Raw genomic sequence first — 14,097 nt, forward strand, 5'->3', positions numbered from 1 at the left:
GGAGGAGGGTGCCGGGGGAGGGCGGGGAGGCGGCTGAGGGGAGACTGGGGTACCGGGGAGGCCGCGCCTGAGGCGGCCCCGGGGCCCGGCACCGGCGCCAGCCAGCGCGGAGCTCCTTCGCCGCGGTCCCTCCGCCCTGGAGCCACCTCCCCCGGTGAGGCTGGGGCTGGAACGGGGTAAGGGGGCGGGCAGCGCAGGTTCCGACGGGCTGGACCGAGCCGCCGGCTCCGGTAGCGGTGGGAAGCTGGGGCCCTGCGGGAGGGGACCGGCCTCCGCGGGTACCAGCGGAGACTGGGGAGTCACCGGGGAATCTCCAACGCCGAATTCGAGCGTTTCCGTAGCAACCGGGGCGTGCGAAGCCGCGACCGGGCTCTCCTCGGGGCCAGAGCCTCTGCCGACGTTCTGGCTTGGGGCAGGATTGACACGGCGGAACTGAACTTTTTCTTTTTTTTTTTGTTATTGTTCTTTTTTTGTTGTTGTTTTTGTGGTTTTTTTTTAATCCCTGAAGGCAGCAGTTTGGCTGACAGCGCCGCGGAAGCATCGGTTTCAGGTTCTCGCTGTTCTGGGAAGTAACACAGAGAAGACGGTTAGTGCCTGTGTCTTTCTAAATATATATACATTTAAAATCTCCTATGGGTGTTATTTCCCCACTGGGTTCCTTGTTGACACCCCATGTCTGCCCAGGAGTCCCCGAGGGCGCTTGGGGCACTGATGGAGGTGTTCCCTACGGACGTGGGTTTGCTCTCCCGATATTCTGAGCAGAACGCCATTAAACCTGTTGCGCTCCTCTGTCAGTCCTTATTAGATTGCAGAAGTTGAAGATTAATATAGAAGTTTAAACAAGCCCTAATTATATAAGTTCTGTGTTTAATAGCATATGTGTATGAAGCCACCAATGCGTCAGCATAGTAATTAATTGTTTCCACTTGTTTCGAACCTCTTGCTTTGTCCCGAAGCATTACGTACTGCAAAGTCAGAACTTACAGGTGAAATTCTGTAATGATGTTGTTTGGGGCTGTATTTGATGCTACTTTTGAATATATCTGTCAGAAACCTGCTGTAAAAAGTAGCAGGCCATGGAGATTTTCAGGCGTTTGGCTGCAGAGAGGGAAGGGCTCTCCAGGGGGAGCGTGAGTCCCTTCTTTGCTGCTTTAAACCTGTAGATTTGCTTCTCTTGGCTGCTGTTTGCAGACCCTAAATCGTTAGAACTAATGCCTGGGCTCTTAACTTGCAGTTTCAGGAATGATAACCGTATTTGATGGGATTTCTGTTAAAATAGACCCACGTTAATGTCAAGGCTCTGCTGGTCTTTTCGTGTGGGGAAGAAATGCCAAGGTCAAACATATTTCCTTAAGAAGATTTTCTCCTGTTTCCAGATAAAGGAGACTTGGTTTCCAAATCAGATTAGGGCCCGGGCACGTAATTAAACGTTATTGCGTCTGCAGACTGTGACTGACAGTGTGAGAACTGCTAACGATTAACAGTGAGAAATTTTTGCCTTGAAGAATCTGCAATTTCAGGTTTGCCAGCGGCAGCCGCTGGTTTAAGCAGCGACCACAGAGGCAGCCGGGCATGTGCTGAACTTTGAAGTTATCAGTGAAGCAGAACATGTTCAAAGTAGTTTGTGAACCTCATGGGAAAGAGACTAATTAAGGGTGAGCGGGTGCGTGTGAGGTTTTTCTGTATATTTTTGAAGGGTTATTTAGCTCACGTTGTGCGAGGCAGGCTTGCAGTCGCTTTTCTGAAACTATTGAGCGCAGATTTGTGGGTCTTGGGGTGCGTTAGTAACTGGCCTAGCAGCCATGAAAAGAGAGAAATTCGGAGATAAGCCGAGGCATGAAGGGACGCCCCAAGACCGAACATTCTCATCCCATTTGTGGTGGATCCCTGTGTGGAAGCGGAGCCCAATCCAGAAGGACCGGTATGGTGCTCGCCGTGTGTCCTTCTGTCGTCTGTGAGGGAAGGCTGGTGGGACGTGGGAGGTTCAGGGCTTTCCCTGCAGAGTAATCCGTGAGCGTGATTTCCCTTTGCAGGGCCTGATGCTGCATCTCGTCCACTCCGGTCGTGGGCTCCTTGCTGTTGAGGCCCTTCCTCCCTGCGTGGCTGATCTAATTTTAGCTAGAGTTTTAAAAACAAAGGAGCAAAAGTCATCTCTAAGAGCTTTCACCACTTGTAAGACTTCTCATGAAGGAGGAAAGCATGGCACTGAAGCAATGATAATCTGATGCTTTATTTTACTAGCCTGTGATTTTCTCGTCTGTCTCCTTTACAGGTACAAGCAAAATAATTCAATTCAGCTCCTGGCAAAGATGTCACTCTCCAAAAGGGAATTGGATGAGCTGAAACCATGGATCGAGAAGACAGTGAAGCGAGTCCTGGGGTTCTCGGAGCCCACTGTGGTCACTGCAGCACTGAACTGCGTCGGGAAGGGCATGGACAAAAAGAAAGCAGCCGGTATGTCCCACAGGCTCCAACCCTGACCCTGCAGCTGTTCTTAGAGGTGATCAGACCCCTTCACAGAAAAAAATAGGTGCACACAAATCCTCAAATAGCCTTGAAATAGTCTCAAATCAGATTTAGTCTCGCTCCCTCTATTTCTGGAAGACTGACCTACTGCTGGTGGAGCTGGGCTGAGTGGCTAGTTGTGGTTTCGTTGCCAGTGGTGGCTGGCAGTGTCTGGGAGGTGAATGCCATCCTTGCAGGTGTGAACTCTGGTTTGTGTTGAGCTAGTTTTATAAAACAAACAAAACCACCCAAACCTGGAAGTTTTTGAGAGTATGTGCAGGTGTGCACACGGGGTGATTCTGACTCGGCCTCGATGAGGCAGAGGTGAGTATGTGCAAATCCACGCAGATGGGTGAGACACGATTAAAAGCTTTGGAATACGTTACAAAACCCGAGGAAGTAAAAATGAATTTAAGGCCTCTTTTTCTAAAGGAATTGAAAATTATAATTTAACCCATGACTTTTTTTTTTACTATTAGAGCCCTAATTTTTTTTCTAATCGAGGCCTGGACTCCTTTAATCCTTCAGAGTTCAAAGCTCCTGACAGCAGGATCTGCAGATCCCAGAGGCCTCCAGAGCCCAGGCCACAGCCTCCACTCCATTAGTGGGGTTGCATCCATCTTTAAATAAGTGTTCACAGCTTCACAGAAATCTCTGTGAATTCTCTGTTCTCCCGCTCATCCCAAGCAGTGAATTCTGAATTTACACAACTCTTCCCCTTTTCCAGACCACCTCAAACCCTTTCTTGACGATTCCACCCTGCGATTTGTGGACAAGCTCTTTGAAGCAGTGGAGGAAGGCCGAAGCTCCAGGCACTCCAAATCCAACAGCGACCGGAACCGGAAGCGAGAGCTGAAGGTGATTATTGATCATTGATTGCTTTTTTTCCTGTGGTTTGGTGGCTGTGGAGGCAGCACTGGTACTTTGCCACACTTTCCTCTTCCAGAGAGGTACATCTCGTAATGCTTAAAGTTCAAGAGAAAAGACTCTTCTCCATGATGAAGTGTGTGAGCCTTTACCTTTCGGTTCTCTTTACCTTCAGATGAGGTAGCGCCATGCTGTCCTTGGTGGCGGCCAAGATGGAAGCTTGGGCTTTTGATTTCTTTTAACGATGTCTGCTAGGCTTGTGCAGCAGAGTAACTTCACAGGGCTCCTTCTCTCTGTCTTCTTTTCTGCTCTTTACCGTTGCATCGGCAGTGCCGTGTTTTCACGGGGAGCCTGGGGTTGGTGCTCCCAGCAACTTTCTGTTGTGCTTCCTTGCTCAGATGCGCCGTGTTTCACTCTGCCAGCTGGCTCTCCCCGTCAGCGAGCGGGTGGGGCTCTGTGGTGGGTGATCTGGTGGGTTTTCATTTTCTTTTTCCATCCGGAATTAACAGAGGTGATTTTTGACAGCCTCTGTCGTAGCACAAGGTTCATGACAGCAGGGATTTAATAGCTCTCTGGTGTTTCTCCCATCTAACGCTTGTCTGGGATGGTGGAAGTCTCATGCATCCAAACCTGTTTTCACCTCCTTTCTTCTCTTGAAGACTTTACTCGCCATCTTCTGGAATTGCATTTTTTCCATCATTCGCATACTGAGTTTAAAAGGGGCTACTCTCCATGCTGCTCCCCGCTTACAAAGTAAGTTTCCTTTCACTTTTTCTGAGGTTCCTATTTTATGGCAATCTGTGTTTCTCTGTGACAGTTTTAGTCAGCACTTAACCTCAGTTAGCTAGAATAATCCTGTTCAGAATTTGGATCTCTTCAGGTGTGTTGGGAGAGAGCTGCCTCTACTCCCTATTTTCTGTTAGAAACTTGCTTTTTCTCCCACTGTCTGGCTGAGGCTTTAACCGCTGCCAGAAAGGGTCTCCTCCAGGTCCGGGTACATTCACTGGTTAAGGAGCGTTAAAACAGCTTCCTTCCTGCAGAGCGGGTACAGCCCGAGGAGCAGCAGTACAACCCAGTTTACTGATCTGGAGAGGTTTGGGTTCACGTGTCCCAGCCCCCTGAGCGTGGCAGTAGCTTAAAAGGACCTCAGTCTTCTGCAGCTTTCTTGGTCACAACGGAGGTGTCGATAAGCATCTTCCAAGTATTTCTGTGCTGCGGTTCCACTTTAATTTGGGTATTGGGCTGGCTCAGGCACGCACTGTGCCAAGCTGCCACAGGGCCATTAGAAAGCAAGGTTTCGGCTAGGCTGGTGGATCCTAGCTGCTCCCCTCGACCCTCTTGCTTTTGACCTCTTGGGGAGATGGCGGAGAGATAGGGACATCATCAATCCCATCGCTGCTTGGTGCTTCGTGATGGCAGGATTGCACGCTGCAGCCTGGCAGGGTGACTCTTGCAACCCTATGGCACAGCTAAAGCGTGTGGATCCCGCCTTTCTTCACAGGTTGAATTCAGATTGTGCCCACTTTTGGGCTGTCTTGTCCTCTCATCTTCCTCGTGGCTGTGGCCAGTGCGCTGCAGGACAGGGGGAGGGGAGGGAGCAGCACCCTGTTGCAGAGAGGATCTCATGCTGGCAGAGCAGAGCAGGGATGGGGCTGGGTGTGGAATAGGTGATTCTTCTCCAGTGAAGTGTCCACTGGGGTGTCTTGTGCAACTGCAGCTGGTGTTCTCTGAAAGCAGGGCTGGGAAGCAACAGAGCAGACCTATCCTCTTCTCTGGGCTCCTGGCATGGGGACAGGCATCCTGCCTGCCAAATCGTCAGCCCCTCTCTCCAGAATTACCTTTCTTGGAGGTCCACCATCAAGATCTAGATCTGTCCTGACCCTGCTGTAACATGAAGTGGTCTAGTGAGGTTGTCAGATCACGGTCGTACTTGCAGACTGACTTCCCCCTCCACCCCAGTGCAGGTTTTAGAGTTGAATTTGTAGTTGCACATTTAGATCTTGTAGGAACAAGCAGTGGATTAATTCAGAATGCTGCTTACTGGTCATGTTAGCTGTCTTCAGCACACTGCCTGGCCTGCCTTCTCTCTCCTTGGTTAACTCTTGTGGGGTAGGTCGTTGCTTGGGAAGTTTCAGGAACTAAAACATAATGGTTTACACACTTTATACTATGGGCAAGTCCTTTCTCTTGAACTTGTAGGTTTTCCAAGAAGTACCTGTGTCTGGATGAGGAAGTGTCCTTGTAGAATATGAACCGTTGTAGTGAAGAAGGGATTGCAACTAACGCTTACAACCGGTGTGTATATTTTCTTTTCAAATAACACATTGACACACACACTACAGTAACACAGTCGCATGGACAGATCCAGTTTACCGTACACAAACCAGGCACTAGATGAAATCCCCGGCCGCAGTCTCACAAGCTGGGGCATGCTGGAATGGCACGCTTCCCCAGCTGCCTGAGCGCAGACCTCTGTGTAAAGCGCATCTTGCCTTTTATTTTGTGACCCTCATGCTGCATGCGATTCCCATCAGCGTGGTTGTTGCTCTGCCTGCTCTCTGAGCTGCGCTTTTCCAGAGCGGCTCAGTTTGAGCGTGGTGTCTTTGGATCCAAGCTGGAGTCGGCTGGGTTGGAGTGTGAGGGAATGCCGCAGGTGTTCTGACCTGTCCTGAGTCTGGGGCTGCATCCTCCTTTTGGGGAGGACGTGGTAGGATGCCACAGCTCCCTTCACCAAACCCTCTGAAGTTGGCAGAAGATGTGGAAACCATTTTAGCCCAGTCAGGTCAGCTTGTGGGCAGGCTTTTTCCATCTCTGTGGTTAGCTGAGCGAGACCTTAAATCTCCTCAGTGCCAAAAAACCTTTGACTGCCTAAGAGAGAGATGGTGGCTTTTACACAGGCGTATCCCTGTGGTATCTACTGACCTTCACGCTCTTGGATGGATCATCATTGGTGCTTCTCTGGTGGAGGACCAGGGCACAGGCTTCATGCGGGATTACCAATAGATCAGCCTGCGAGTGCCACCCTGGAAACTCTGAACCACAATACAGTGCTGACTGTACAGCGCTGGATCTGATCCGCGTGGTGGTTTCTCATCTTAAAACACTGGCCGTGAGGAGAACTCTTTGTTTTTAAGCACAGTTTTCTCCTTCTCTCCTTTTACATTAGGATGTGTTTGGCGATGACTCTGAGGTATCCAAGGAATCTTCTGGTGTCAAGAAGCGGCGCATACCACGATTCGAGGAAGTGGAGGATGAGCCTGAGGTCATTCCAGGCCCACCGTCAGAGAGCCCTGGGATGCTGACCAAGCTACAGGTCAGTCTAACTAGGCTGTGTTACATGAGCCTTGCCCCAGAACAGAGCTGCCTGTGCCTGAGATCTTGAATCCCGACATGGTTTAGTGTTTATCTTAATTCATATCACAAGCTAAGCAAGCAAATGGCAAGTTGCTTTTGACTGTCCTTTGTTTGCTGGAGTCATTGGCCTGTGTTTGCTTCACAAGGCTCACTGCTCTTTCTGCGTTAGGCTAACAATAATGTGAAGCCTTTGAGTGGGGACCATTTGGATGTTCTCTTCACATAAGCTGGAGTAAATGGTCTTGGCGGAGAATGCCTGCACTGTTAGATTCCTTCTCCACAGCTGGAGGTTGTTGATTAGAACAGTTTGATAGAATTCTGTTCTCGCTAAGCTGGCTTGCTTGCATGCATTTGCAGCCGTAAAAGGGTGCTGAGGATCCCTCCTCTCCTTCTGTTAGAGGGAAGAAAAATTCGCTCTCCAATTTTCTTTCCACAGATCAAACAGATGATGGAGGCAGCCACACGGCAGATTGAAGAGAGGAAAAAGCAGCTGAGTTTTATCAGTCCTCCGACACCACAGGTACCTACCGGAAGCAACAGGCATGGTCCCCATTTCAGCTATGACACATTGACCTAGGTGTGCTGGAGCAGGGACGTAACAAAACTTACTCCTCTGTCAACAGCCAAAAATTTCTTCTTCATCCCAATCGGAACGTCTTCCCATCGGCAACACGATCCAGCCCTCCCAGGCAGCAACGTTCATGAACGATGCCATTGAGAAGGCCAGGAAGGCTGCAGAGCTGCAGGCCCGAATCCAGGCTCAGCTGGCCTTGAAACCGGGGCTCATTGGCAACGCCAACATGGTGGGGCTGGCCAACCTACACGCAATGGGGATCGCGCCGCCGTGAGTACCTGCCATTTGCTGCGTACTCCTGATGATCATAACGCCAGAATGCTGATGGAGGGTCTGACCAAAGGTTTCTCCAGCACTGTTGGTTCCCTAGCAGGGGCCTCAACGGCTGCTGAAGGAACAAATTTTATATTAAAGAGGTGAAATGGGGGTTACTCCTTCCTTGGGTAAGGCTCTCCCAACTCCTACACGTGAGATTTGAGTCCTTTCTGGCAGCATAGATGAGATTTAACGTTACAAGGAGGCCTTTCACAAGTCATGGACTGGTTTGGTGCTTGCCGTGGAAATAAGGCTCACCGTTCCTTTGCATTAATGCTGTACACACATTTTAATGCAATGTATCTTGTCTTGCCACCAGGAAAGTGGAGCTGAAGGATCAGACAAAGCCAACGCCACTGATCTTGGATGAGCAAGGCCGAACTGTTGATGCGACTGGTAAAGAGATTGAGTTGACTCACCGCATGCCAACCCTAAAAGCAAACATCAGAGCTGTGAAGAGAGAGCAGTTCAAACAACAGCTTAAAGAAAAGCCCTCGGAAGATATGGAGTCGAACACTTACTTTGACCCCCGGGTCTCCATAACCCCAGCCCAGCGTCAGAAACGCACCTTTAAGTTCCATGAAAAAGGCAAATTTGAGAAAATTGCCCAGAGGTTGCGAACGAAGGTATTTGAGGTCTTGCCATGCTAACTGACAGCACAGAAGTGAGGGTTCAGTTCGGGATGGGAGTTGATTCTCCTCTCCTGGGATGTGAAGGGATGCTCTGTTGGCTTTGAGTAAGAAGCTTTTCAGTGAAGTCACCCGAAACTTTTCTGTCAACACCGTTCTTGTTGGAAAGGCAGGCATCCAAATTAGAACATGTGTGTGGAAAGTGTTTTCTTAGAGCTGTCTTCACTGGATGAAAGACAAAATCTATTTTTTTTTTGACAGAAGATTGAAAATTTCCAAAGAGAATAGATAATTTTCTAGCCCAGTGTTCTTTCCGCAAAAGTGATAACCCTAGAGGTGGAGATTTAAAGGAATCTTGGTAAAATGCCCAAGTTCTTGGGGAGAAGGGGAGAGAAGAGCTTCATTAGACAGAAAAAGTCCAGGGATATGATGCATATAGGGAGACATTCCTTTGGGATCGTTCCATGCTCCTAGAAGGCTCAGTAATAAGACCAGATTTTTGGCAGGTTTGTGAAGTTCGGCAAAAGCACTCCGCTGTCATATGCTGTGTGGTTTCTTCTGCGGTCTGCTTCAGATTGTTTTAAAAATAAATAAATCAGCAGGTACATGCATATTGTGCTTTTCCTGAAGGTTGTGCTATTTTGGAATGACCTTTATGTGCTGTTTTCCTCTCCTTGTTCTCAGGCTCAACTAGAAAAACTGCAGGCAGAGATCTCACAGGCTGCCAGGAAGACAGGGATACACACTTCCACCAAGTTGGCTCTTATTACCCCAAAGAAGGAGCTCAAAGAGGGGGAGATCCCAGAGATAGAGTGGTGGGACTCCTACATCATCCCTAATGGCCTTGACTTGTAAGTAGTTTACTTGCCACGTTTTGATAGTTCTGCCACAGGAGGAAACTTGGGGAGCTTCTTGGGGGTAACATGGTGGTCTGTTGAGCACTTGGGTAAATCCAGTCATACGTATCTACTTGAGCTATGGAATTCTACCTCCCTTGTCTCTGAAATCCAGGTGGGCACTAGGTTTGCTCCCTAAGTCTCTCTTGGGGCTGGTGGTGGGCAGCTGCCCTTGCCTCTTGTTGGAGGCAGCGTTCCCTGCCGCGACTGAGAAGGTGACTGCCATGGAGTTAGAGGGATTTTCTTGACCCGAAGTTAGTGGTGTGTTTTGGTTTGGGTTTGTTTTTTTCAAGCATGAGTGTTCTGTACAAATCTTGTTCATGGTAGAGTTGTGGGAAGCCTGCTTCCTAACCATGAGATGTGGGTGGATACTCCACTGGGGGAGACACCTACTCATTAATACTATGTCACTGCGTGTTTCCTTCGGTGTATCAAGCTCTGATCTATGCTTTGGGTAGGGATTTGTGCGTGTCACGTACCAGCCACAGCTGGCCCAAGGGAAGTGTTATATTTTTTTTTTTTTTCCATGGCTTGTGTTTAAGGGAACGCAGGAATTCAGGCTGGGAGTTTTGCAATGATGCCCAACTCTCTCCTTTCTAGAAAAGGTGGAACATCTTCAAAGAGAGACGAGTACTTTGGGATCACAAACCTCGTGGAGCACCCAGCACAGCTCAACCCACCAGGTACTGCCCCAGTTTTGGTCAACTTTGCTCTTAAACTAGAGACGGAATACTCCGAGCAGCTAGTGCTTGGTGGGGTGAACCAGCATGCAAGCCCCCACATGTAGCACTGCAGCCCAGCGTTTCTTGTCCCTGTGAGGAAAAGAAATTGTGCCAAGATAAGTCTGAAATCTCTGCAAAGATAGCTGAAATTGGGAGGGAGAGTCTCTGCTCTGTTTTTGGAAACTTTATATAAAACCTGTAGCGGTTACCAGTAGCTTGCTTATCTGTTGGTGGTCTGCTCTGTGCTCGCTGGGGTAGCAGCGCAGACACCAGCTCCTCATCTCTGACAGGTTGTTTTTGACCTTTTTGCCCTGAGGAGGGGACATAAAATAATCACAGAGCATTTTACTTTTCAGTAAAATAAAAAAATACCAAAACCCGTTTTCCTCGTTCTGTGTTTGGTGCAAACAGCCTCCAGCGCTGCAGAGGTTGGGTTTGTCGATAAAGCGTGGATATAATGGAGTGTGGTATGGGTGTAACGGTTGCAGGCAGTATTTTCTCTTGCTTCTTCAAAAGCAGATTTATATTTATCTTGCTTCGTTTCTCTTCCCAGTGGACAGTGACACACCAGTGACCCTGGGTGTTTATTTAACTAAGAAAGAGCAGAAGAAATTACGGCGACAGACTCGGAGAGAAGCCCAGAAGGAGCTGCAAGAGAAAGTCAGGCTGGGCCTGATGCCACCACCAGAGCCCAAAGGTAAGTGACAGCTGTGATGGGCAAGCTGCTGGCAGAGGTCCGGGCTAACGTGGACTCTTAGCCGTCAAACTGGCAGCCAAGCATGGACATGGTTAGGAATGTGGCAGGCGGCACTACCTCTACGGGATTGCACGGATCTGTGTATTGGTGTGTGTTGGTGTGATCCAATGCCTACCCATATGGTCAGTTTATGAGCCTGCAAGCGTGCCTGGTGTTTCTGTGCTTTACCATTCCGGCAAGCCAGTGTCCGATGGGAGCCTCTCACAGCTCCTTTCCCGTTTCCCTTGCAGTAAGAATTTCAAACTTGATGCGAGTACTGGGGACAGAAGCTGTTCAGGACCCAACAAAAGTCGAAGCTCACGTTAGAGCGCAGATGGCGAAGAGACAGAAGTAGGTGGCACGTTGTACCATTTTTTTGGCCATTTTTAGATGGATTTAGTGGTGGTGCTGCATTTGTTTGTAGAGAATGAAATCCTTGAACTTATGCAGCAAAGCAGAAGCAGTGTGACTTTCTGCGTGTTGCTCTTGAAGCCTATTTCAGCTGCCTTAAATGAGGCCTGGGGGGGAGCTGGGTCTTGGTCAGCTCTCACCACTGGAGAGTGGCCTCGTGCCCTGTATTAAATGAGTTTCTTACCGTGATGATGATCGCCGTCGCAGTTGTTACTAATGAATGTTTTCGGAGAAGAGACCGAGGATGAATTGGACTGGTGACTGGATTAAAAAAGCCCATGGGCTTTTAATTCAGGCAGGTGCAGGCAGAAATCTGGGCAGGAGTTGCAGCTGCTTTGGGATCTGAACATACTCTTTGCTTAGAAAGAGAAGGATCCATTTTGATTTCGTAATGGGTAAGCCATAGGCCGTGTTTTGCTTATTGTTGTGTCTCTCTTTGCATCCAGAGCTCATGAAGAAGCAAATGCTGCAAGAAAGCTCACAGCAGAACAGCGAAAAGCGAAGAAGGTTAAAAAGCTGAAAGAAGACGTGTCACAGGGAGTTCACATAGCTGTGTACAGGTGAGTGCTGGGCTGGGTGCTCTTGGTGGTGGTGGGTCACCATACGTCTCTTTCTAAATACATCTGACAAATGCCCTATGGAAACATGCTGATAGAGAGCAGAAGCCTTCAGTAGCAGGACAGCGCACCAACTCATCGGGTTTCCATCAAGTGTTAAAGAATCCCAGCCTGTAGCAATTACACTGTCCCAAAAGACATGTCTGTTAACTCTGTCCTTAACTCATCCTGTTACAGCCGAGCACTAAAAACATGTGTTGGGTTGGGAGCATTTCAGCTGGGATTGAAGTTTCTGATGAGGAGAGCCATTTCCCAGCTGTCAGAGCTAACCTGGTACATTGATGTCCAGAAATCAGGAAACTTTCAAGATCTAAATGACATGAGAATGGGAGAGGGCACACAGCTTCTCTGAGCAGTCTGATAACAAATGTGTGTCATTTCAAGGTCTCATTAAAGCCACTGAGGAGCTGGAGAAGGAAATGCCTGGACCTGGTAAAGGCAGAGTAGGGAGCTCTTATGGCTGGTGATAATAGTTCTGGTTTTCCACAAACATTTATTTTTTGGTTTTTGTTTTTATTTTATCCTATCCTTAGGGTCAGAAACTTGAGCAATCCAGCAAAAAAATTCAAAATCGAGGCGAACGCTGGCCAGCTGTACTTAACAGGCGTGGTGGTTTTACACAAAGATGTCAACGTGGTCGTGGTAGAAGGAGGTGAGGACTTCCGAGGCAGGCTTTTGGTCACAGCATAGCTTTCAAAAGCTTGCCTCCAGCAAAAATTACCATGAAAATTGTTGACTGAGGGTTATGGAAGGACAAGGAAGTAAGGAGGCCATTTGAAACTCCCTTAATTATGGCTCTAGTGGGGTTAGCGCTGACTGCAGAGCGCACTGTAATCCTGTTACAAAACCCAGTGTGTTCGATGTCGAAGGGAAAAGCACTTGATTTGAGTCCTTGATGCTCTGAGTGGATGCTTAAGAGCAAGGAGAGCCTCAGTCCTCGCTCTGCTGTGGTTCCTTGTGGTTTGTGCTGTTCTAAGTAGTTTTTGCAAGGTGTTGAAGAGCTTGTTTGGCAGCAGGAAATCCCAAGGTGGATGAGAGCTGAGTGCTGTGCCAAAGGCTGCAGGAAAAGCTGGCCCACCCTGGGGGTATTAGCACTGGATCAACCTGGCTGGGCTTTATTTTCCGTGCCTGGTCGGCTGGGAAGTGTTTGTGGGTGTCGTTTGGCTTCTGCTGCTTTTTAGAACCTCCTAAAAACTGAAGGTTAAAGGACTTTTTGTGAATATTGAGTCTCGATTCTTCCCCAGGTCCGAAAGCACAGAAGAAATTCAAACGTCTTATGCTTCACCGAATAAAATGGGATGAGCAAACATCAAACACAAAGGGAGAGGGTAAGTGTAAAACTGTGCGGAGGGGTGGCGAAGCAGTGGTGGGACTCCCGGCTCTTCCTCTGTCTTCGGGACTAAAATTGGCTTTATTGGTTGTTTTGTTTTGTTTTGTTTTGTTTTTTTTCAGATGATGATGAGTCTGATGAGGAGTCTGTTAAGAAAACAAACAAATGCTCTCTGGTTTGGGAGGTGAGTTGTGGGTGTAGTTCAATATGGGGTGTCTTAGGCTGGAGGGAAGCAAGCCCTGTCTGACAGCAGCTGAGGCAGAAACAATGCTCTGAAGCTTTGGATCGGACACAAACCTGCTGCTCTCACTCTTTCCATAGCGTTTCTTGAGCTGTAGCAGCACTAGGAGCGTCTCCCCTGCACAGTGCTCTTGCAGCGCTCCCCCTAGTCACATATCAGCCTGAAAAAAACGTTTATTCCCTGGTTCCCCTAAGTCACTCAGAGTCCTGTTTCCTGTGACTTTCTCCCAGAGATGGGTCAGAAAGCATGCCTTTTCTCCTCCCAGGGCACAGCAAAAGACCGCAGCTTTGGCGAAATGAAATTTAAGCAGTGCCCCACGGAGAACATGGCACGGGAGCACTTTAAGAAGCACGGCGCGGAGCATTACTGGGACCTGGCTCTCAGCGAGTCCGTGCTGGAGTCCACAGACTGAGGCGAGCGGGCTGCCACTGCCCCTCTCTTCACACCACAACCCCTCCTCCAGATCTCAGACAGACCCCTCCTCTCCTTGCTCTCCTCAGCACACCGATTAAAGTCATATTTTTTAAAACAAACCACTGTACGCTTGTTTTCAGGAAAAAGGGGGGGGGGGGGGCTCAGGGGGGAGGCTGCTTGCCCCCGGGTTTTGCCTTTGCTGTCTGTGGAAAAAGGGGGGAGGTGTGAACAACACCCCTGTCAAGGGTGTCTTTGAGGGAACGGGGGCCCGCCCCCCCCCCCGTGGATCTGGCGGTGGCAGGAGCCGCCTCCCCCTCCTTTATTTACACCTTAAAACTGTTCCGTTTTTTCAAAAGCCGAAACTGTTTTCCAGGCCCGACGCCCCCCTCACCGCCGGGGCGGCCGCCATCTTGCACGACGAGGGCACGGCGCAGGCGCGGGGGGGCCGCGGGGTGCGCGCAAAGGGGCGGGGCGCATGGCGCAGGC

General features: G+C 49.3%; 1 protein-coding gene across 7 annotated transcripts; it reads left to right on the forward strand.

Moving 5' to 3' along the window:
- The first annotated feature begins 217 nt into the window (after window positions 1–217).
- PRPF3 (pre-mRNA processing factor 3) lies at window positions 218–13,694 on the forward strand. 7 transcript variants are annotated; one of them, XM_010565561.1, is made up of 18 exons: window positions 218–230; window positions 509–586; window positions 1,377–1,483; window positions 2,273–2,454; window positions 3,233–3,363; window positions 6,539–6,685; window positions 7,163–7,246; window positions 7,350–7,570; window positions 7,935–8,241; window positions 8,929–9,095; window positions 9,741–9,823; window positions 10,416–10,559; window positions 10,850–10,949; window positions 11,456–11,569; window positions 12,160–12,278; window positions 12,871–12,954; window positions 13,079–13,140; window positions 13,463–13,694. In XM_010565561.1, exons 4-18 carry the CDS (start codon window positions 2,310–2,312, stop codon window positions 13,607–13,609), a joined length of 2,055 nt encoding a protein of 684 aa, XP_010563863.1. In that variant the 5' UTR covers window positions 218–230; window positions 509–586; window positions 1,377–1,483; window positions 2,273–2,309; the 3' UTR covers window positions 13,610–13,694. The 7 variants fall into 7 exon arrangements, with proteins under 7 accessions (XP_010563863.1, XP_010563862.1, XP_010563865.1 ...); XM_010565560.1 differs by lacking the exon at window positions 1,377–1,483; XM_010565563.1 differs by lacking the exons at window positions 509–586; window positions 1,377–1,483 and having other exon boundaries at window positions 225–230.
- Window positions 13,695–14,097: the final 403 nt, after the last annotated feature.

The sequence above is a fragment of the Haliaeetus leucocephalus genome, unplaced genomic scaffold, assembly GCF_000737465.1.
Source record: "Haliaeetus leucocephalus isolate CR32 unplaced genomic scaffold, Haliaeetus_leucocephalus-4.0 Scaffold193, whole genome shotgun sequence".
In the NCBI taxonomy this organism is placed as follows: domain Eukaryota; kingdom Metazoa; phylum Chordata; class Aves; order Accipitriformes; family Accipitridae; genus Haliaeetus; species Haliaeetus leucocephalus.

Bases quoted from the DNA above. Each gene is read 5' to 3' on its own strand.
- PRPF3 (XM_010565561.1), top strand. From the start codon at position 2,310: ATGTCACTCTCCAAAAGGGAATTGGATGAGCTGAAACCATGGATCGAG. The intron at 2,455-3,232 runs GTATGTCCCACA...CCCCTTTTCCAG, and splicing joins GGACAAAAAGAAAGCAGCCG to ACCACCTCAAACCCTTTCTT. The intron at 10,560-10,849 runs GTAAGTGACAGC...TTTCCCTTGCAG, and splicing joins GCCACCACCAGAGCCCAAAG to TAAGAATTTCAAACTTGATG.